This window comes from Mixophyes fleayi, chromosome 5 (genome assembly GCF_038048845.1).
Source record: "Mixophyes fleayi isolate aMixFle1 chromosome 5, aMixFle1.hap1, whole genome shotgun sequence".
NCBI lineage: Eukaryota > Metazoa > Chordata > Amphibia > Anura > Limnodynastidae > Mixophyes > Mixophyes fleayi.
The window spans coordinates 102715578-102741406 of NC_134406.1; the positions used below are offsets into that span (position 1 = coordinate 102715578).

General features: G+C 37.2%; 1 protein-coding gene across 1 annotated transcript in view; it reads right to left on the reverse strand.

The window, feature by feature from the left end:
* STAC (SH3 and cysteine rich domain) overlaps positions 1 to 25829 on the reverse strand; it is a 193610-nt gene that overhangs the window by 115043 nt on the left and 52738 nt on the right. Inside the window, exon 2 of the mRNA XM_075212630.1 lies at positions 12788 to 13064. Coding sequence (XP_075068731.1) covers positions 12788 to 13064 — 277 coding nt within the window. The remainder of the gene's footprint in view (positions 1 to 12787; positions 13065 to 25829) is intronic.

The window sequence follows — 25829 nt, forward strand, 5'->3', positions numbered from 1 at the left end:
AAATTTTACGGTTTTACTGCTCCTCCTTAGGCAAATCGCCTGTCCCCTTAAAGTGTTTTACAACACTCCTCTGACAAATCAGGTCTTTTTAAAGAGGGCAGCAATTACCTTCAGGGGTTAGAAAGAGGTTCTTGCTCTATTATTCTATCTGGTGTAGTGTACTTTCTGTGTGGCCATGCAAGATCCAGTGCTAACCAGTGCTGCTGAAAAAGCCAAGGGAGCCAGCAATTGGCTCCTAGGTACAGGTTCTAGAGTTTAGAAGAGTCAGTGGACTATGCTACAAATACTGTGGCTATTAATGAATCCATGTATTTTAAATATTATAAATTCGCATTTATATTAGAAACAGTGAGGTACTCTAACAAAAGACCCACCTGCATTGCTAGCTGGCCATGGCCCTTTCATTCGTTTTTGCTTTTCTGACTTTTAAACAGAATAATATTCTTTTCACTCTCTGTTTTTACTATAATACAACTTGCAAAAGTGGGGGGACATCTGGAGTACCCATTTATCAGTCTGAAAAGCTCTGATGTATCCTGTAAAATTAGGCATACCTCCAAATATATGGAATACCACATCTTACTATCCTTAGTTTGCGGTTCTTGCATATCTTAAGCTGTATCTTGCGCTGAGCCTGTAGTGGTAAAATTAATTTAGCCTAATAATTCTATTACTCTAGAATGCCAGCAATCTCATTATGATTTTCCCAACAATGTTTAGCAAACCCATATTGTGATTTGCATTGTCAAAAAGGGTTTTGGTTTTTTTTGGGTGCTAACGTCAATATTTATACAGTGACTTCAATAAAAAGAAATGTACAGAATAATAGGCAAATAGAATGGAATGTCCCTTTGCATTTCTCCACCTTCACGTTAAAGTTCTTGCTTTAGTAATTTGTAGCAGTTGCTCTATTTATTGGTGATTGGCATGTAAAATATCGCAACCTAACAAGAGGGTCCGATTTCGAGCTTGTGTAGCTGGATTAAGTGCATATAGAGAAAAAATATCAAGCCTGGAAAATTGATTAAGTTGACTGAAATGATCCACTGAGAGCGACACTTTTCATATTGCTATATATTAGAAGTTTTTGAGTATTGCTTTTGATTTAACAGCAGTTTCTCCCAGTGAAAACTGAATGGTGAACTGTTAATTTTCACATAACAGAATGAGATTTTCAAATGGGCTGTAATCAATTTATTACAGTATAAAACACTTCTCTTACCAGTGGCTTCTATGTTCTATTGAAGGTAACCATCAGTCATTCCAGGAGGCAGCAATTGGTGAGAACCATTACTAATCTACCACTATCTGGAGAATCACACTATCTGCTGACATGTAATTACTGGTCTTTTATGTGAACATATGACATAAGATTACATTGATGCTCACTTGGAAGAATTACAAATTGAGGGCAAGAATGATTTGCTGTTTTAAACTCCCAACTACCAGTCAGATGTGACACATATGAAGGTCTCTGAGAGGTCAGCACACTTCAATTTTAATTATAACATTGGCCTATTACATTATTATATATGATGACTAACTTCATAGCTGCCGATAAAAAGTTAACATTTTCAGCTCATGTGAAGCTATGAAATGACTTTAAAAATAATATTGTTATATGTTATGCAGTAATCTATTACTTTTCACGTATCTGGAGTAATACTTCACATAAATAATGTAGGTAATTTAGAATAAAAAGAACAGCTATAAACAGTATGTTCTCATTCAAAATATTTGACAGTCCTACATTGCGAATAAATACCCATTAAATGACAACTACTAGAGTTCCTTCAACAAAACAATTATCCTGCCTTGGCTGGATTTCATGCAAGTGGCATCCAGTTGTGATAGAGCTAAGGCACAGCTGATTAGCAGAAAAACAGTAAGCTGTCACGCAAACCTTCAAACATACTTTTTATACAACAGCTTTTTTTAACACCTATAAAACACCATAGGGAAAAACGTTTTAAATAGCTAAGCTGCATGAAATAATAATTGAAAATAGCTCATTTACAAATCATAACGAATATGTTTAATACTTTTTCAGGTTCAATTGTACCTGTTTTACTACACAACACTTATATAAGTGCACTCCACTCTGCACTTTCACTGTAAATTTGAACAGTATTGCATACAATGACACTGAACAGCTGCTTAATTAATTTCAACTTTTCCTATATACTCGTGTTTGATCCTGAACTAAGGGCCTAGTAATCAATGTGCGTCGATAAAGTTAAATTGCTAATGCCGCTTAACTATCAATAAAATATCACCAAGGCAGCTGAGCGATAAGAGATAACTTACTGCTTCAATGAGCCAGTCTTTGGAAATATGAACATGTGTCCAGCTAGACAGTTCAAACATGCACAGTGGAACTGAAAGTCTAGACTGTAGGAGGCAAAGTCAAGTGTTTGTGTTACTCTGAAAAGTAACGCGGCTTGCGCACTATTATCATTATTACGGTAATAGTGCGCGTAATTACCATTATTACGGTACCTTTAACGCAGGGAGCTGCAAGCTGAAATCCGGCTTAGAATTACCGTAATAACGGTAATAGTTTTAACACCGTTTTACTTTTGCAAGTAGCACGGACAATTGAATATGCCCCTAGAATTTTAAAAAAAAATTGTATCAAAGTATTAAATAAATATTTATTTTTTACACATAGAAGAATTCTTTATTCAAAAAAAGAATTTTTCTATGATTTCTTCTATAATATCCATTCTTTGCAGCGAACCCCTTTGATAAATAGCCCCAGAGTTGGAAGAGTGATTTGCTGGGCCACAAAATTTGTGCAGCAGCCCAGTGATGCCCTCCTCTCTGCTCTCAGTAGAGAAGAATGTGTAATACTCCCCTAAAGCAGGATATCCCTTTAACATGTTCTGGAATTGCTGGCAGCCATGTATGTGGCATTTGGAGTGAACAGCTTGCATAGAACATACTTGCCTACATTGGCAAGGACACCTCCGGGAGATCAGGGGGAGGTGGGCGTATTGGGGGTGGAGCCTGATGGGGCACGTCATTTGACCCCACACCCAAGACATCACTCATGGTTTCCGGCCAATTACAGCAGGGGATGGGGCCACAATAAGGCGCAATTTGAGTCCTAAGCCCCGCCACCGTCACTTTACTATTGTGGCAATTAGTAACTGGGAGGTTGCTTCACTCTCCTGGAAATTGGGGAGTCTCCTGGACATTGCGTGAGAGTAGGCAACTATGGTTAAAATTTTAGAGGAAAAGAGAAGTACTATAGGAAGGAGGAGCAAAGTGAGAGATAAAGAGAAATGGAGAAGATCAGAGAAACTGCAGCTGTGATACAGCTAAGATTTATGATACGGTAAACAAGAAAGTGAAAGGCCAGGCTGAGAAACAGAGGCTGTGAATCGCATAAGCAGTATGCAAACGAAAGGACCATCAGTGTAAAGATAACAAAGGTTATTATCACCTGCAACAGTCCACATTACACACTCAATACTCTAAAGACATAAAGTATTAACCCTTGATTAACCAGCTCAGGATTTGGTTTACCTGTACACCTGATTGACTGCACATTAATCTTACTGTAACATAAGCAACGTTGACCTAAAGAAACAACATCATTTGCACAAATCACCCTTTATTTGTGCATCATTTTCCAGAAGGGGCCCCCAATGTTTTAATGCTGAATAGTACTATTAGATCGCTTAAGTAAATTAAGACCTTTATCTGATATACAGAATTTAATATATATTTCTTCTGCATTGTTGATGTTATTGTGAATGCCTATTGTACCTACTGTGGTCTGTTTATAATTGCATGTGGTTTAGTACTGTGTATTGTATCTTTGAATGCCATTTAACCCAAGGCCTATGTTTATTAACAATCTTATATCTGGGGCGAGCCTTAGAATCTGCAGACTTTTAAAAAAGCCCTATAGCGACGCCCAGTTATCCCTTTGTCTGTGTACTGCTGGAGAAACTTCCTCTGCCATGGTGTGGGTGCTATTAAGTCTTGCCAAAGCCAATGCAGAATCATAGAAAGAAGAGTCACTAGGTCCACGCTACCCAGAGCCGTAACGAGGGTGGTGCGGGCGGGGTGACCGCCCCGGGCGCAAAGCTAAGCGGGCGCAATGGCCACCCGCCCCCTGCAATTTACCCCAAGAAGGAAGTCTTTTCCTGAAGATGATAGGTGCTGTGTGCGCGTTTGCACACAGCACCTTTACGGGTCCCAGAAAACAGCCACAACCATAGAGGCTAGCGGCGCCGGATCCCTGCAGCTGACGTGGTCACATGACCTAATCACGTCACGCTGCTTTCACTGCAGAAGAGCCGACAGGTGCCAGCATGGAGAAGCGAAGAGACACTCTGGGAAGTAGAAGTATAAGAAGCATTGGAAGATTACCGTCCCTCCGCGACTGTAAGTTCAAAGACCTTTTCATTTCTGTCATTCTTTGAAGTTTTCAATCTCTGCACTGCCCGCTGAAGCGGACAAGTATTGACATTCTATCTACTAACTGTGGTAGAATTCGCTACGTTTATGAATGGAGATATCCTTCATTAATACACAGGGTTTATAATGGATGGACAAGATTCAAACCCTCATTTTACCCAGCTGCTTGAACCAGCCATTGTTTTATTGCAGGGGGACTATTGTTTTATTACCTGCAACTCGTGAAGCATGCTTATATTTGAGATTGTACCACTGTGATTTATATGTTATCATTGTGTTCACTGTGCTGAACTTATTGGACTTCTGTTTCACTGTTCTGGCCAGCACTATCATCTTTTGTTGTTAACAAATAAACTTGCCTATTTTACTTATGTTTACAGCGCCGAGGTATTTCTAATAACTCTGTGGTAAGTAAACTACTGAAGGGAATGAAAAAGTGGGGAAGGGGCTGGGAAAAATTAACAATTTATTGTTCCAGGGCTATTTGTTTGCTATATCTATGAGCTTTTATATGTATGCTTTTATTAATAAATATTGAGAAAGGATACCTATGCTTCTTCGTTTTTTAGCCAACATCTAAGTTAGTGAGCTGAATCTCAGCCTGTGCCAAGTCACAGTAGATAGTAGGTTATCCACTCACCCGTTTCACATGAGGTTGGAGCAACTCTAGACTCAACTTCCCCCAAGGTCTGAAAATCAGGATTTATTTTAAAGTTTCAACGACTTTGCACCAAATGATTATGTATCAAGTTTCAAAGAGAAGAAAGAACCATACCTATGATTGAACTTTTTTAGATTTCAAGTAGGTTGATATATTTTTTTTTGCACATAACTATCATTTGTTTATTAAATGTGTTCCTACATTAGTAGTGTACATGAAAATATATCAGATTTAATATGCTTCTTATCTATTGAATTATTTCCCTATCAGCATTTGACAGAAAGAAAGAATGAGCGCATGATTTTTTTATCTGCTATGTATTGCTGTCAAGGAGGGAGACCTTGCCAATCCTGCAGCTCTTGTATCATTTCCAGTAATTGGAGTGCAGGTTGTTGCTATTTTTTAGTGGAAGAGCTTGGCTGGCCTGCACAGAGCACTGACCTTAAGCCCATCGATCACCTTTGGGATGTATTGGAATGCCGACTCCAAATAAGGTCTTATCGCCCAACATCAGTACCCCAATCTCACTAATGATCTTGTGGCTGAATTCCTGCAGCCATGTTCCAAACTTTAGTGGAATGCCTTCCCAAAAGAGTGGAGGCTGCTATAGTAGCAAACACGGGAGTAAATTAATATTAATAGATTATAAACAAAAAAAAAAATCAAAAAATATTTATATATATATATATATATATATATATATATATATATATTCATGCATTTGCAAATATGTGTAACAGAATTCTGTCAGTAAAGTGCTAGCCACACCCCCACATTAGGTTGACCACACCCACTCGGCAAATGTCACTCCCACTTAGATGGGGACACCGGTGCCCTGTCTCGCCCAGGGCACTAAAATATCTAGTTACGGCACTGACGCTACCCAAAGGTACCAACCACCTTATCCTAAACACTTGTGCCCATACCATCACCCCTGGTTTATCACAAATGGAGGTCTCTTCTGAGCATGCGCTGTAATGCGGTATTACCAGAAAAGGTTTGCGCAGCCCCCTGCAAAAACAATAGTTATACCCCTGAATAGACCCCTAAATATTATATAGCCTATGGCCTTAAAGGGACTGTAACCTCAAACATTTTCTTTGCTTAATTGTGACTAGCACAGTTGACTATATATTAAACATAGTTTATTCCTCCCTCTGGCAGGCTTGTACAAACAAAATAAGTTGTTTTAAACATAATCAGAGCGGCCGGGCTGCATCCTCTGTCTGCCTATCTCTAGGTCTGTCCCTGGGAGAACTAGTCTAAACTACTGTGCAAGTATCAATGATCCCTATGACTAGCTCAGTTTCCAATGTGGATGACATATGATCACCATGCAGTGAACACATGTATACTTACAATATGAGAAATGCACTTATTACCCCATCCCTCATAACATTTATATACCCAACGTAACATTAATTCCTGCCAAAACACTTACTAATCCCTGGAACCTGTGCTCTCTCTGCAACAGCCCCATATATAGAGCAGAGGAGTGTAGAGAACAGGAGAGGGGAGGGAAAGTAGAAGGAGAGGCATGGAGAGAAGAGGCTTGATAAATTCCTTCTGTCTCTTCATGTAATGCAAGACAGACTCAATGATGTTGAGATCAGGGCTTTGTGGCCATACCATCACTTCAAGGACTCTTTCCTTGCAAGTTTGGGGCTGCATTTCAGCAAATGGAGTTGGGGATATGGTCAGGATTAATGGTGTCCACAATACCGAGAAATACAGGCAGGTACTTATCCATCATGCAAAACCATCAGGGAGTCGTCTGATTGGCTTCAAATTTATTCTGCAGCAGGACAAGGACCCCAAACATACAGCCAATGTCATTAAGAACTATATTCATTGTAAAGTAGAACAAGGAGTGCTAGAAGTGATGATATGGCCCCCACAGAGCCCATCATCCACTATGTCTGGGATTGCATTAAGAGACAGAAGGATTTGAGCAAGACTACATCCACAGAAGATCTGGGGTAGCTGCAGCGTTCCTTCAAAAACTGTGTGCAAGTGTTCCTAGAAGAATTGATGCTGTTTTAAAGGCAAAGGGTGGTCAGACCAAATATTGATTTGATTTAGATTTCTCTTCTGTTTATCCACTTTGCATATTGCTCATTGATAAAAAATAAACTTTTAACACTTCTATTTTTGAAAGCATTCTTACTTAGCAGCATTTGTTACTTACCTAAAACTGTTGCATAGTACTGTTTATCAGCTTTTAGTAAGGATATAGGTCAGAGAGGCATGTCAGATCGATTTAATTGACTATAAATTATTCAGGTATTACAGGTACTATATGTAATTTACCTTTAAAATGCACAGATGTTTGTAAATATACATTTGTAATACTGAGTAAATTTGCTTATTAAAGTTTGAACACATAATATATTCTTGTTCCATCACTAAATATAAAGTGTATTTGCTATACTTTTAAAATCCACGATTGAAAAGTAATTAAAAAGTAAAATGAAAACAGCAAATTCCTGGATGGGATCGGTTAGAATCATAATGTGAAGTTTAGATGTGAACCTAGAATTACCAGTATTCATACTGTGTGATCTCTGCTGAGCTGGGATTCATTTATTACCCTTTTTAATTACTTCAATGTCACAATCTCCAAAGAAAATAGAAGAAATTGGATACCAGTGAACAAAGTGGACACATGTTAATGATACTATGAATTGACAAACACTGTCAGGGATGACTATGGGGTAAGTCATTTTCCACCTGACCACTACACAGTAGACAGGCAATAAATTCCCCTTAGATAAATCCAACTTTCATTTGACAAGTTGATGTCTCATGCTATTGTTGAGCATATTGTACAGGGCTTGTAAATTTCTTCAGCTAGACAGTTAAATCATGATACCTTTCTTAAATGGAAATAACAGCTTCAGTTTCCTGACTTCAGTTGTTTGTACTGCAATACTAGATGGCTCAAAAGGGCTTTTGCTTATAGTTCCTATATCTGAAGTTATCATTTTATCTATCCTCAAAGTCAAAAATTATTTAGGTATATTCTTCAGTATTACAATTATATTATTTTAGTCTGTCCAGAAATTACATCAATAATTATGCTGAAGAAATGACATGAAGAGGAAAATATATAGCATGAGGCATAATGACCTTTGATTATGTATTCTAGGGCTCCATTGCACTATTTTTTTAAAGCAACCTACATGAGGTACAGTCAGCACATGCTGATCTGATTGCAAGTAAACACAATAAAGTAAACACAGCACTCTGATGTAAATTTGGCACATTGTTTTTTTCAGAAGCATTATGGTGTAAAGAGATAGGCACAGTAATCAGAGATCAAGCCCTCAGATTCTCTAAACTTCATTAAGCAAGGGGCTTTAGGGGCACCTTACTTAACTAAATGATGTTAAAAAAACGTATGCATATGAACTGCCCTAAGTAACGCTTTTTACTTTAACCTTAAGTAACCCTTGAACATTACTTAAGTTGTTTAAGTAAGGCACTGTTGTTACTTTACAAGCTCTACACACACACAGAACTAATTATTTAAGTAACGCTCTGGAGTTACTTAGATAATCAGAGCTGCTGCACACATAAAACTCTTTAAGTAATGGTAGTGTTTTAAGCACTGCACATGTGCGGAATTAATTACCTCTCCCTTCGCCCAAAGATCTATGTGACAATGATCAATGAGAAGGGTTGACAGCAATCGTTTCATAAAGATTGCAGTTATAATTGTTAATATATAAAGGAATGCATAAAAAATGTTATCAGTATAATAAAAAGTTAACCAGGTTTAACCATGTATTATTAAATGTTTTAAGAAGTATTTAAAAAGCATGTGATGAGCTCCATTTTGTAAATGGATCAAATTCTGCCAATAACACCGTTGAGCGAGGGTAGATCTGGAGATTCTATGAGGGAGCTAACTGAGAAGTCGCAGCACTGCAGATGTGACATATAAGATTATTACAATATTTATTAATACCAGAAACTGAGCGTGGAAGGAAAAATAATTCAGGCGAGAATGGAATGTCAATGGTTCTGATAGATCATGATCTGATGTATTACAGGCTGGTGAAAAAATTCATTTTAGAAGTGCAGAAATATATAACACATGCTTTGAAAGTAAGTGCAGAACTGAGCAGGGCAGATAGGTATATTTCCCTAGACACCCAATGTCCTAAGTCAAGATTTTCCTGCCATCAAGACAGGGTAAAACATTTTATAGCTGCATTTGAAATATTGCTAGTGAATAATAATATTTTTACAATTTGATTCTATACTTTGATATTTTTATTTTGATACATTCTAGTGGTTTATTTCTTTTTAATGAAACTTTTGGGGCCTGGAATTTTAGTGCTCGGGGCCCATTTCTCTAATCTGTACATTGACTAACCATTCTTATAAGACTGCAAATTAAACTTTTATAGTGTGATCTTTTGTTTATTTAGTTGATATCTCTATTTATTATAATATGCAATAACAATTTAATGGGCTTCTCTAATGGCTTGTGCTACTGTGGCTGCATCTCTCTGTTTAGCAATTACAGTTGTTATGCAGATATAAAAGCTAATTGACAACAGCTAGAATAATATCTCATTGAAACATTATTCACAAACATTTCTGCAATTCTCACTCAATCCAATCATATCCTAAGAACATATCAGCATTTCCAATTGGGTGTTAAGACATAAAAAAGTGGTAATTAAGTAATTTGTTATAAAAACACTGATATACGTATTTCTACCTATAGATGAATGTGCCTAAAATGTTGAATTCACAGGTCCCAAATAATAAACAATAAACCAATTAACCTCATTTAATGGGCTACTTTAATATAATCTTACTCAATTAATGTAGTAACATTAACTCTGAACACAGTAAATAAACAGGCTTGAGTAAATATTCAGAAACTTTGAAAGTGTATATAACACTAATATTTTAGTCTCCTCTCCTGGAATGTCTGGGAGACTCCTGAATTTTGGGAAGTTCTCTCCGACTCCTGGGAGAGTAGAGCACCTTCCCGGATCCTGCTTCTCTTACTTGTGAATTGGGTGGGGCGAGCCTTGATGACGTAGTTTGTGTCATCAGTCCTGCTTCCCCTGAGCGAGGATGCAGTTTGCCTGCATTGGTGGGCAGGGCCTGATTATGTGAATCACCTCGCCCTCCACTGCATGATGGCGCAAATTGCATAACAACGTTTCTCCATATTTGCCCTTTGGACTACGGGATTTTCTGGATGAGAAGTCCAAAAGATAGGCAAGTATGATATTATCTCTGACTTATAAAACATAAAAACTCTGCATTAGTAGAGAGTAAAAGAGACTGAGCTGCTAAAAAACATACAAACTGTAAATACGCTACAGGCCACCAAACTAAAGATGAAGAACTCTTATTGAAGCAGCTCGAATTGATGAATCAAACTTTTGATAGAACCAATCTTGAAAATGTTGAAATTTGCCTTTTGTTCAACTACCATGGTGTGTAATTTATAACTGCTATGTAATGTTCAAATTCGAAGATCATGTTCACAGGTCATAGATAAAAAAATGTTAAATAAGCTATAAAATGTATGAGTTTAATCATGTTCAAGCTTAAATGGCTCCATTTTATAATATTTTTAACGTTTGTTTTAATTGAAACAGTGAAGATTACAGTGGTTTAGTTTGAGTCGCAGTTCGCATGGAATAATGTTGAAAATACTATACATTGTAGCAATTTAAGCTCAAACAAACACAAAATTCAAACAGTGTTGTACTTTGTAGAACCTGTTTGCCTTAATTGAACTAAGCTTGTTTGTTTGTTTTACAGTTACATTAACAGACTTTGAAATATGTCTTTTTTTATATTTTTTGCATAGCACAATGATGTCGCTTACAAAAAGTAAGTAAAAATTCAACTAAATATATTTCGTATTTAATCAATTCTATATCACTAGAGAATATCAGAGCTGAGAGTGATATGGAAAAATATCACAATTGTATGTAAGATTTTTTGGAGAAAGGCTCTAAACATTGCCCATTTCAAATGATGAGAGTTACGGTCTAGCTGAGCTACCCTTTTAACCTGTGTATTATATACTGTATTCCACAATCCTTGCTCTGTGCAAATAGTACATACACCAACAAACATGAAAAAGCTTATTGTAAATATTAAATTAAAAAAACCCTAGTCATTTAACACTATGTCAACTGAGTAAGTAGATAAAACTATTTTTTTTCTATATTAAGCTTTTTAATGTCAGTAACAGGGACGGATTGCCCATAGAGCCTACTGGGACTTTTCCAGGTAGGACGTTGCTGTCAGGAGTACACCTGGGGGTAAATGTATGAACATGCGGGTTCTTCAACACCCGCGTGTTCAGCGTGTTTGGCGATTAAATTTCAAGCGGCGCTGCATTGTAAAGGGAAGTTTCCCTTTACAATGCAGTGCCGCTTGAAATTTAATCGCCGAACACGCTGAACACGCGGATGTTGAAGAACCCGCATGTTCATACATTTACCCCCTAATGTCTTTTATTTAGAGGGGGGGATTATAAAAAATATTCATTTACATTGAAGTCCACAATAGAGATAACTAGTCAGGCTGGTCCGCGGCCTCCTGGTTAATTGATTAATACAACTGGACGCCACCTTAATACCTCCCTCTTGCCTCATTATCAAAGTAGGGGCCATATTGCTACAGTGCACAGCCCCTACCTCCTCTCTGATGGGCAGTCCTGCTCACATGCCGCAGTGAGACCCACTTATTTTGCACCGCAGCCGCACTGTGCAGTCCCTGAACGCCTGGACATCTTGCGGCAAGTAATTCTTCAGAAAATTATAAATGATTAATTATATATAATTATATGGGGTCACTAGGATACTCTCTTAATTGTATGGCAGTCACTAGGATGCTCTTTGTATTGTGTGACGGTCACTAGGATGCTCTTTGTATTGTCTATGTATCACTAATACTGGCCAAATTATTATACAGAACAATATAAACCTTGCAGTACATTTTGTGTGGCGCATCCATGGAAGTATTTTCCTTTAATTCAGAAAAAAATGTTTTAACTGTTGATGCTAGTGTGTTCACAAGTAATACCAGTTTTATTTAAAAGTATGTGTTTTTTCTTTGAAATCCCACCACTGACAGCACCATGTTTGGGATACCCTAATGTTTTGCATACAGGAAGACAGAGGCAATGTGCCTTTTTATTTTTTTATTTATATATGCTGTTAGGGAAACCTTTGTAATGATTGGAGACTCAACTACTATTAAATTAATGCTAACTCTGATATCTCCATGTTGCTAGATTAAGTTCCTGCACTCACATAACCAATGTGTGTATTCAACTCACTGGTGTGCTGGCTCTGCCTACTTGTATTTGCTCCACCTTCCAGTGCAATGCTTTGCCTACCTGTGTGTTTGCTCCACCAACTGTGACAGGCAGACTCTGCCTACCACTACGTTTTGCATTTTCCTCGCCTAAAACCGGTGTGGCTAGGGCTAAAAGTGAGCTAACTCTGCCTACTTTCATATTGTCTCTGCCTACCATTTATTTGGTCCAGCCTACATGAGGTTAATTTTAGATTTTTTTCCAGGGCCACTTTTAGTTAATAATCCACCCCTGGCTAGTACTTATGTGATATTAAATTGCACCGACTTGATATATCCAAGATAGCTACTTTATAATACTTTATACATCAACCATGATACAAGCCTTACCTACAATCATGTGGTTACATACATCACAGAAAGTGGGCTTTTTAAAGACATGCTCCTGGAAAATGTGTGCCTTGCTGTCGAGTGGCTGTGTTACTTTGGTAGGGGATGATGGCTGAATCTCTGAACTTTGGATCTGGCTGGCATTGATTGGACTGTCTTCTGGCTCCAAATCTACTTGGAATTTCATGTCGCTATTAGTTCTTTGGAAGAAGTTGTCAGCACTTTTACTCCGTACACTCTTGGTCTTGAATGAGAGGGATTTCTTTAGTTTCTGGAGCTGCAAGCAATAAAAGGATTTGGTTGTAAGAGGTTTGGCAATTATATTTTTAAATATTTGAAGTACATTCATAAACTCTTAAATTAAATGTGCAGTAAATAGCAGACAGCTCTTAGAATTCTTAAACTATAACCATGTAAGTCTCATAACATCCTGTCAGCTACCATCTAGCTTATACATAGCAAGAACTTGTCTTCGCCCAGTTAACATATTTCTCAAATTAAATATAAAAGTGTACATTTTCTTGACTGCTCTCTTCTTCCTCTCACAATTGTTTTTTAAGTAAATTTAGCATTGTTTCTGAAGTTAGGTCACAAATTTTTAACACTCTAAAATCCAGTATTTCAACTATTGGCTGCCTATGTTATTTTTATGCAGGGATGGGAAGCCTTGCATGAGAATTAGTACAAACAATGTTTACAATACATAGTGTTGTACAATGCCATTTGCTTAATTAGGAAAACTCTAAATAGTTCTGATACCTCTCATCTTGCTTTCTGTTATACCTATAGCCTCTAAATATACACAGCTGAAACACTGATACCTATAGCCTATAAACAGACTAACCAAAATTTTTATGACATTTGTTAAATAATTGGTTGCAAAGGATCAGATTTATTTTAAAAAAATATATTAACTAAATGAGAGTAGATTTACTAAACAGTTGTTTGCAATTTTCATCATGTTAAAAGGTAATTACCATACACCTGCCAGCAACAAAAGTGATTATGATTAAACCCAACTAAACATCAGCTATTCCTGATTAGGTACCAATCAGGAGAGGAATATGAAAGAAGTTCAAAGGCATTAAATGTATCATGGAACGCTGTGAAGACTATCATCAATAATTGCAGAAAACATTGAATCACAGGGACATTGGCAAGATCAGGACTTCACCACAAAGTTGATGACAGGACAAAGAGAAAAGGACCCTACCTCTACCGACTGTGGCTTTACAAACGCTACAAATGGCTAAACAACTGTTGTCAGGATTTGGGGAAAAATAGTTCCACACATAAGAGGTGGATTTTTAGGTCTTGTGCTCTGGCATGACAATGGTCTTCTTTTTATCACGTGCAAGAACTGCTTCCACTGGTGCAGGACTTACACAAACAACATCATCATCAACAACATCCTCATTAGCCCCCTCGTCAGCTACACAAATATCCCCCTCATCCTGTTGCAATTCCAAAGTGGCATCTTAAATTTGTGTATCACCAGCTACACTTAGGCTGTTCATGCACACATCTGCAGAAATGCTGAAAGGAGCCTTCTTTATGGGTACACTATCAGACAGGTCAGGATTACACACAGCACTCGTGGATAGACTCTCCCTTTAGGGATTTGTGTCATTTATGAATATGAACATACATTTTCCTCCAATGCTTTACTGTTCTCTTCCAACTCGGCTTTTACACGTAAAAGTATTTGGACACCACATTTGGAGTCTGAATGACAAGGTTTTGCTTGGTTATGACTGACCTTAGAAGAATATGCCTCAGTGACAGTTGCAGAACTAGCACTCATAGAGAAAGACGAAGGCCTCATTCTTCCCATGCCACTGCACAATTTTATTTTTTCCTGCAGATAACTTTGCCTGGATTACAGATCTTTTTTTCTTGACCGTTTTTTTTTACATTTTTGTTTCCATGACTTGACTTGACACTATGCATTTTAACATAGGCTTTAACAGATGACGTAGAGGGATTACTATCATCCGTGTACTGCTGCGAGTCCATTTTGCAACACAGTACAATGTGACTGCAGATTAAGAACAACACTGCCAGACCTATTATTTCTATTTCAGCAATGACAATTAGCAATGGAGCAATGGAGATCTCCTCTTTGTGTTTTATCTATATAACACAGTACAATGTGACTGCAGATTTAGAAGACCAAGCCTGCCAGCCCTATTATTTCTATTTCAGCAATGACAATTAGCAATGGAGCACTCCTCTTGGTGTTTTACCTATATAACACAGAACAATGTGATTCAAGATATAGAAGATCAAGCCTGTCATCCCTATTATTTTTTTTCCAGCAATGACAATTAGCAATGGAGCAACAGAGCTCTCCTCTTTGTATGCTATCCATATAACGCAGATCAACGTGACTACAGATTTAGAAGACCAAGCCTGCCAGACCTATTATTTGTATTTCAGCAATGACAATTAGCAATGGAGCAATGAAGCTCTTCTGAATGTCACTGGAGACTTTGAAGAACACTTCTATCCCTCCTCTTTCTTTTCTATCTATGACGCTGCCCAACTGCACTAGAGACTGCCAAAAACGTTGCTACCCCTTCTGGGTGCCTCTGTGAAATAGCATTGGATCGCTGTGTAAGGCGGTACTTATAGAATTCAAAAGGCGAGACCCGAGATCCAAGGACGTAACAATGACGTTTTGCCTTGTTTACAATTATGAGGGCGCACATAAGTACCGAGCCACTCGGATCTGCTAAGTTCGATTGTGTTCGGTTATCGGGGAACCAAGCCTGAGCATCTCTACAATAAATCTGCAATATGCCTGCATACATCACTATGTGTTGCTGCATTGTCATACTTGGCTAAGTGGTTAGCACTTCTGCTTCACAGCCCTGGGGTCATGAGTTGAAATCCTGGCCTTATCTGTGTGGAGTTTGTATGTTCTCACCATGTTTGCGTGGGTTTCCTCCGGGTGCTCCGGTTTCCTCCCACACTCCAAAAACATCCTAGTAGGTAATTGACTGCTATCAAAATTGACCCTAGTCTCTCTCTCTCTCTGTCGTCTGTTAAGTGCATGTTAGGGAATTTAGACTGTAAGCTCCAATGGGGCAGGGACTGATGTGAATGAGTTCTCTGTACAGCGCTGTGGAATCAGTGGCACTTTATAAATAGATGATGATGATGATGATGATGAAACATGTGTACTGAAACATTAAACATTCAGGGTCTGATTCATCTTTGGACACAACATGTAGTCAACTTGTGTTTAAAAAAATGATCATTGACGGTTATCACTATCAGCCACTTACACCTCTGCTGTAGCTGGTGCAAATGATATGGCTAAAAAACCCATACTTTAGAGACACCCAGAACTTGAATTAGCCATATCTGCACGCCCTCGGGATGCCCTTACTGCACATTGCATATGTTCATCTTCCCCTTCACTCCCCCGTTGCACCGTTCAAATTGTAGGTACTAGTAAGTGTCATTTGCATTCAGACATAAATTTTATGCAATTGCATTCATTGGCGTAAAGTCCATTTCTGAGCATGCGCAGAGCTATTTCACGCAAGACAAGGCACGCAAAGGGACTTATGTCCTAGATGAATCTGGCCCTCAATATCCACTATGTTTCAAACAAATAACATAAACAAAAAAAATAAATATGGAATTGAATATGGAATTTGGCACTAGAATACTCCATGGGTCGAGGTAAAGATATGGGTACCTGGGGAAGTGTGGAAGGGGCTTCAGTAGCTGGCATCATTATGAAATAATTATAAGACTTTGATTAGCTGGGCTTCCTAGAGAACTCTATTTATATAACGCTGACATATTAAACAGCGCTATACAGCTAGTAACCAGAGAAAACAGGCACTCTAAACCATATCTTAGCGCAAACATATACACATATATATACATGGTCAGTAACCTTTTAATATATGTACAATTATTTATCTACTTTCATAATTTTTTAACTGTTTAAATGATGTTTTTTGTATAGAACTTAAATAGTAGAACAAATTTGAAACGGGATATAAACAAATTATATTTATATCTATTTTTATAAGCATAGTGTGTAAAAAAAAACACATTAATTTTTAATGAGCTACTGTTTGCAATTTTATCACACAGACCCAAAAGGTTAGGTGGTCCATAGAGACAGTAAGCAGAGAGAAAAACAAATGTGTTTGGGCTATTAGGAACATCCTATTAAAACACACTACTAAATAAAAAAAATCATCACCAATTTTAGAGTACTATAAAAAATATCTTGTGACATTTTACGTAGGTATAGTCATAAATTATATATTCCAAAAAAAATGTCAAGTGAAGGTTTTATATTCAGCCAAATCCTGATTAAACCAATGAATGTTATGTCAAAAAGCTGTATATCTTGATGTCAAATAAATATATGGAACAAAGAAATTGAGAAATATATTTGTCAGTGTAAATGCTTTAAAGAAGAACTAAACATTATGAATAATATAAACATGCAAACAAGTTTAATTTTTAATGGTTTATTCCTTCAAAGATTTCCTTAACTTCCTTGTGTCTGAAAGGCATGTGTCTTCTTGGATGGCACTAACATTACACCAATACGGGTGAAAGCTTCACCTTATACATCATGGGGAAGCCTATTTAACAAGGATGGTTGAGGTACAAGTATCATTGCAATCCTTGCTCTATTATGGCTAGCTAAGGATGCTCAGAAGAGACCCTCTCTATGCTCTTTTCAAAGCAGAGAGGGCTGTCCAAGAGTTTGTAGCTGTATCGTCGGGCCCCTAGCCACACATTGCTATGGGGCCTGGTGATGCAGAGTTCCGCCCCCTATTAAGGCTTGCAATATGTTTATAATACAGCACAAGTTTGCTGCTTCTGATTGGCTGACTGCGGATTGACCTCTCTTAAATTATTAGTGTTGCTGCTATACTATATGAAGTTGCGACTATTTATTTGCATTACTTAATTGATATTTCCATTTGCAAAGCAGCAAGAAAGAAGATTCCTATTTTAATCTTAAAGGAAATAGATATTTGTTATTAATTGAATTTAAATTGTATAGCATCCCTCTGAATCCTATACTGTTCTCCTTTTTTATCTTACAATTAATGGGTACAGCACTCAAGTTATAAAGACTCTCCCTCTCTTATCTTTATCCGTGACTATTGGGCTCTTCTTAATTGCCTCAGAGAACTTAAACTTCTCCTTTAATACCTCACAGAAGATAAAAGGATTTAACTTTTAACTCTATCCTTTAGATACAGGACGTGTCAAATCTACCATGTCCTTGGGCACATACATTCTTTAATTTTATTAGCATTTCAGTATAATATATTTATGCCTATTGTTTTCCCTTTAGTTTCTCTCTTTTTCATATAATAGTTAAACTGCTCAGGTTTGCTTCTTAATTTACCCTGCTCTGCTCATACTGGGACACACCTCTTCTAAAACCAGCTTGAGCCAAACGATTGGACGAGATCATGCACATCACTAAAGAAGTGTGCTGAAAACTTTCTGACAGTCGCATTGTCCTAATGTCTGCTGCCTCATTATTGCACTAGCCAGCCAGCATCATCCACACATGCACACTCACACTCACACATCACACAACTCAACTTGCATACATTACAAATACACTTTACATCATACTTGCCAACTCTCCCGGAATGTCCGGGAGACTCCCGCATTTTGCGAGGGTCTCCCAGACTCCCGGGTGAGTGTGGCAATCTTCACTAGGAAGTGCCCCACTTCCTAGTAAAGTGGGCAGAATTAGATCCCAAACGCTACGATTCCCGGTGAATCGCGGCGTTTGGCCCCGCCCCCGCTGTCAAATGACACTGGTGTAAATGATTTCATGACGTCACAGGGGGTGGGGCTAAAATGAAGCGATTTTGGCCGCCCCGCCCCCCCACGCCCACCTCCACTGACTGGCTCCCGGAAGAGAGCTGAAGAAGGTAGGTAAGTATGCTTTACATTTTATAGCCCATATGTGTGCAGTCAAAGATCTGTGGCAATTTTGCACAATGTGTGTGGCCAGGTTTAGTGGGCGCCTATTTTAGAAATGATTTATTCCATGACTGTTAAGGCCTTAAAAGTAAATTAATTTAAAAATATCTTATCCATATAAAAAATATCTTATACATATAATTAAAAGATTATTTCTAACATAATGTTTGATAAATAAATAATAAAAGTATTTGCCCAAACCCACATCAGTGAGTCACCTTCTCTTTGCTTCAAAAATGGCTTTTCTAATGGCATAGCAGGGGATATAGCAATCAAACCTCATTAGCGCATCTAAGGAGGGAAAATTATAGCATCATGAAGTGTCAAGAACGACATTCATTATTGATTTGACATGTAATTTTGAAGGGTTACATCAAGCCAATTAAATCACATATATTATCATTTTTTATCCAGACTCATTGCACAGGTAAATATGTTTTTTACTTTCTCATAAACAGTTTTTAATGTTTATATTATGTTTAAAAATAAAGGATTACATTTTCAGCTACAAAATGCATCTTGAGCCTCTGTTTGCCAGAGGAGCAATCATGGTAGTGGAAGAATTAAATCAATTTGATGTTTACTGATGGTCAGGGAATTTGCTATAAACAGTACAATTGATGATAATGCAGGATTATATGAACTGTCCTTTATTTTTTGTGATTCTCAGAAAACGTAATTAAACATTTTACAGTACTTCCGTAATCACAGCATGTTGTCATATGTTGAGAAAACACCTTCAAATAACTAACATGGCCTGCTAGTGTAGGTGTCCAGTGCCCCAGCTAACAAACCTTTTGAAGCCTATTTATCATTCTGCAGCAATAAGGAGAACCATTATTGTGGCATTACATGCTAAATAGGCTTCGTCATGCAAAGCAACCTACTGCCAGTGGGGATTACCTCTTGATGTATAGGGGAAAGCCCTATCACCAATGGAAAAAAACTATTTTTCATGGCCATAGAGCTTTTGCCCTTTGATAAATATGCTGTCCTAGTGTTTGAAGTTCATTTAATCATGAATGTTAGTACTGCCCAAAAAAAAGATGCCTTAATTGTCTATAGAAGACAAATCCACTGTAAAAAAAAATAGGTAAAAAATAGAACACAACACAACACTCCAAAACATGTCATGAACACTAGAAATAATTATATTACACTTTCATTATATTTTAAATACAAAACAAAACAACTGATATTGTACACTATAATCACTACTATTATTTGATTTTCTTACAAACCATTTAATCTTTTATTTACCTCTTATTTTATGAGTGCAACTGGATTCCTGCCAATATTCCTAATCTCAATCAAAACATGGAGCCTAGACTTCATGAACTAAAAGCTGGGATAAACACACCAAGACTTCCAAGACTACTGTGTCTACAGCATCTTCATACTGAACTACAGTGAAGTTTCATTTCTTGTGAGTTTGCACAACAATAATGCTTTAGTTCATCCTAACTATGGGCCTGATTCATTAAGGAAAGTTAAGCAAAAAATTGAGTAATTTTTCTTATTCAACCTTTCTGGACAAAACTATGTTGCAATGCAAGGGGTACAAATTAGTTTATTATTTTAAACATAAGGAAAATACTGTCTGTTTTTTTCATATAGCACACAAATATTTGATTGCTTATTTGTACACTGAAATTTAAAGTTGACCTAGGACATTGTCACGAACGCCCAGCCTGTCCAAGATACAGCAATCTGAACAGCTGTCCGTGACTGGTGTCACCTTAGTCACTTATCAATGAATACACCTTCTCTGTCACCACAAAGGATTTATTATGGTGTCCTTACGTTCACCAAAACCAATTATTAATGTTTCACACTTAAATCACATACACATGTGGGGCTTCGTAAGTTCACAAAGAATCATGGAGAAAGTATTAAATTAATTTTAATCCGAAAAATGTTTCCAAAGCTTAGTTACAAAAAAGTGAATAACAAGACATACAATAAATTGCACAAATAAGTTTCAGAAATAAAATAGGAAACTAAACCAGAGTGACTACAAACTAGTTAAGACTTGGTGTGTGAGAGAATACAAGCCTAACTGCACTCTTGTGTATCTGATTGTATTGCCTTGTTTTAACATAATAATGTATTAAAATATGTATTTATCGCATTATTAGGTTGTCTACAAATAGTGTAATGCCATTTCTGCACATATGCATCCGACACTTCCCTCAGGCGTATACACACACAGGTACTCTTTGCTTAAGTTTTTTTCTACATGTGTCAAAGCCACATATGTGTCCACCTGTAACTGAGGACCAGTCTGTATAGTTAGTGCATATTAAATAAATTCATGCATAATAAACCTGTGCTGAAAGAAACAATTGTGTCTGACGTTTACAATTACAGTATGTTTCACCTAGGTTCCTAACATACTTGTTTTTAAAACCCCAGGTGAATGTTATTGTATGTAAGCTGCTGAAGGGTTATAGGTAGAGATGCTCACTGACCCCAGTGTTTTGGTTTTGGTTTTGGATTTGGATTACCTTTGGGTTTTAGTTTTGCCAAAACCGCCCTTGCGTGTTTTGGTTTTGTTTTTGTTTAGCAATTTCTTTTAAAATTATTTTTTTTGGGCTAAAATCACATAATTTAGGTATTATTTTGTACCTACATTATTATTAACCTCAGTAACACTAAATTCCAGTGATTTCCATTCAATATTTACCATTTGGTCACAATATGCTTTTCAGCCAAATACTGCAGCAATCTGGCTGGATAGTAAGCGACAGAGCAATGAATCAAACACACAGTAGTTCCTAACACATCTAGGACACATTGGCACACAGCAGTGGCAGAAAAGAAAAGTGGTGCAAGATGGAATTGTTATGGAACCAGTTATGGCTCATTTGATCGCTTCACCTGTTTCTTGGATAAGTGAGGTAATTCTACAGCTAATACATGGCAACGATCGCTCCACCTGTTTCTTGGATAAGTGAGGTAATTCTACAGCTAATACATGGCAACGATCGCTCCACCTGTTTCTTGGATAAGTGAGGTAATTCTACAGCTAAAATATGGCAACAAGCGCTGACCCCCCCGGGATGCATGCTTTTATCAGACACACACCAATCCAGGGTGCCAGACAATGCACTAAAAAGAGCCATTGTAATTCCTAGCAAAAAGCCAGTTCATCAGTGAGCTTTGAATCAGCCCCAAAATATAATCTAGTTAGGTACCTTTCATGTAAAGTGCAGATTACAAACACAGCGGATTTTTTGGGACTGCCCCACTGCACAGGCACTGTTGGATTCCTTGGAACATGAACATAAGGACAGTGTGCCCAGAACTTACCTTTCCCTCCCACCCACCCATATGTTGGATCTTACAAAGGACATGCACACTTTAACAAACCAAGCACTTCAGCGACAAGGGCTGCCACTTTTGTGTCTGATGTGCTTAGTATGTTTGGGCCCCCACTAAACAAGCTATCAATGCCTTAAAGGCATGTTAGACCAACAACGCTGTGAAGTGAATTCTACACTATCAAGATGATGTCATCATCATCTTCAGCATCATCCTCACCCTCATCAGTGTATACATCATCATCATCACAGACTATTAATTCATCTCCGCTGGAATCCACCATTACAGAAGTGTCAGTACTTAGATGTATTTGCCGGTTAAGGTCTTCCTCGTTGAAGATGTAGTTCATTCTGATGAACATCATCTTTTACACATTTTTAGAACGTAACCTCCTACGTCGATCACTGACAAGGTTCCCGGCTGTGCTGAAAACTCTTTCTGAGTACACACTGGAGGGTGGCAAGCTTAGGTATTGTAAAGCAAGTTTGTATATGGGGGTTCAAATACAGTGCTATATTAGGATTTCAGCACTCAGAAAATTCAGCTCTTTTATAAGGGTGTATATGAGACCCCAAACACTTTGTAGTGCAAATTCAGAAAAATACCCACCCTCCTATTTCTACTCTATCACTTTGCCTGCTCTATATATAGACCTAACCCTTCTCTGTCCCTCTCTCAAATGGCGCTAGATCACAGTGGAGGCGGGTATTTATTGATTCAAAAACTCGTGAGATCCGACGATGTCACAATGACGTTTTGCCTCGTTTTGGAATCCAAATAGGCGCAAGTCGGCTCGGTACTCGGAACCCCAGAGTTCGGGTGGGTTTCGGTTTCAAGGAAAGCGAGCCCGCCCATCTCTAGTTATAGGCCTGCTGAAAAACTGGTTTGTTAGTCAGGAGTGACCAGTGTTTAGGTGTTTATTTTGGAGTTTACTTTTGTTTTCTTACTGAAAAAAACTGGCTGAGGTCAGTTGCACGAAACCTTTGGACTTGAGTGAAATCTCTTGGCTGCTATAAACACCATCAACCCCAGGAGACGGTACAGAACCCACCTACCCGATCACACCATATACAAATACGTTTTTTGGGATCCTCTTGTACTTGAATACGGGCATACTTGTGTGCAATTACTGTCCGATTTTAAAAAAATACAAATTGGGTTCACTTTTAGTTCCTTGATGAATTAGGCCCTAAATGTTTATCTTAGTGTCCCCAAAACTGATCCACAAACATTTATATTAAGGAACTTTACAGAGTAATAAAAATGTGTTACATATAATATAATTTGTGAAACCCTCTGATTTGATTTAGCGGTGGAACCCTAATAATCCAGTTCAACACTGTATAAAGTTTAAAGCCTTAGATAAGTGTTGTTCAGTAGATTGATCTCAGGACCTCAGACTACTCTGGGTTTTCATTGTGTTCCTATTGTATAGGTTCAGCACACAGAAGGTATGAAAAGAACATAGTTATTAGTTTACACATGTAAGCACTGCAAATCTTTTTTTAAAAAATATTATACAGTAGATCTTTTACATACCATTGACTACATCGCTTTCATACAATTTATACAACTGTAAATATTTTCAGCTGAATACACTGACAGATGTTTTCTAAAACTGCCAATATCTGACAACTTCAAGATTCCTTTATAAAACATCTTTATAAATTAAGAATCACTTTTCTTACACTGTGTGATATTTGCTCATAATTTTGCTTGCCAGAGCTACTGGAATACCTCACATGTCACTGTGATTTTCTCTCTCTGGCTTTTAATGAAACCTTTGAACATCAGATCAAACAGCTTTTCCATTGGTTCATTTTCATTTATAGTGGTTTTGTTGAGGCTACAACGATTGTCAGCGCTGCATAAAATGCATGTGGTATTGAAGTTAACATTGGTTCATACTCATAGTAGAGAAACTGCTCTTCAGATACAATCCAAGATTATTTATTCATTTAAAATAATAATCTATCAGAAAGAAATACATTGAGAATAACCTCTCGTTTTCAAGAATGTCCTGAAGATAATAGTTCCCTTCTAGAAATGTTTGGTTTGTGGAATAATTGAAGTGTCAGGTCATTAAAATTTCAAATTTAATTTCTGTTTTATACAGAGAAAACGTCACATAAGAGACATAAAGGCAAAAAAAGGTAAGACTTTTTCATTTTGTTAGCTTTTTTGGTACAATTTGTTATTCATAAAAAAAAAATGTCATCAATGATTTTTATTAAAAAGGATTTTCAAACATTTTGGGGTATAGAAAATAAAGAGGTCAGGTGAGGGTTAACATGGGGAATCCATGAGGGAGACAAACCATATGCTCAACATTAATATTAAGCACGTTATTTATCAGGGAGAAAACAATCAAAAATATTTTAATCTCTAATGTTTAACATTTGCATTAATTATATATTTTCTTATCACTGTCATGAGATGAGCTACATTTTATAAATCTACTCAAACTATGGAGGTTTAGGCACATTTTTGCAGACTGCCAAAAGATGGGACAAACTTTGCTATGTACAGAAAAATGTAGAAATAAGTAGGGCTACCATGAAGTATGAAAACAGAAGTCTGAAGAGGGAAGTGGCAATCACAAATTAGTAACAACAATTACTATAGAAGTGAAGTTTGTTTGAGAAAATAGCACCCTGAACCCAATGGTTCCCTGGTTTTCTAAGCAGGATATTAAACCCCCTGTTTCAAAGTAGAGAGTCTTCCCTTTCAGATGAATTCTTGAACAAGGTATTCTTGGTTCCTCTGGTAAAACACTAAACCCAGCCTTAATATTATAGTCTTAATTCTGTTACTATTGTGTCACTGAAAAAAACATGTTCCTCACATCATACTGGAAGCATGGTGGCTAAGTGGTTAACACTTCTGCCATACAGCACTGGGGTCATGAGTTCAATTCAATTGTAATTCCATTGTCCAAACTTACATTCATAAAGTTGCTTTCTTGGGACTAATATAATAAAAAAGGAATAATAAAATGATGGACCTACCTAATATTAGCACAAGTCCTAATCAGACCCTTCCATAACAATAGTCCAGTTGAAGCTCTATCCTCCTATTCTGAGTTTTAGCAGTGCTCTAACCCTATCTTCTGAAATTCTAAATATATAGAAAACTCACATAACATAAGTTGTACATATAGAAAAGTAAAACATATTGTTGGCTTGTACTGCAGTGTTGTAATCACCACTTTTGGGATTTAGTTTCTATTCTCCACTCTGCTAACAAGATCTTTGCCCTAGGCTTATTAATGCCTTAAAGCATCACTGGAAAAAGGGGTTAAATGTGGAAAATATATCTTTAATGCATTCCTTAGATTGACTTCATTAGATTGAACATCATTAGATTGAACAACTAATGTTGTTGCAGTTACATTTACACTTACGAGGTTATTAAAAGGTTGTATGTGCGACTATGCATGCACAAGTCATAATAGCGTAGCAGTTGATTGATTACTTTAAGTTTGATAACAAGCTATAGTAGCTATATTTACAAGATTTGTATGTAAGATAGGCATGGACATTGTAACATTATGTCAGGTAAGTCATAGGCCATGTGTCATAGCTAGAAATATGAAGGTTATATTAGTCTTGACAAATAGTTCACTGAAAAAATAAGACCAGTCAATCACAGGCACAACAAATCACACATATATAGAATTGGATACTAGATTAATAATCTGCAACAAGAGCTGTTACCAGTAGTGTCC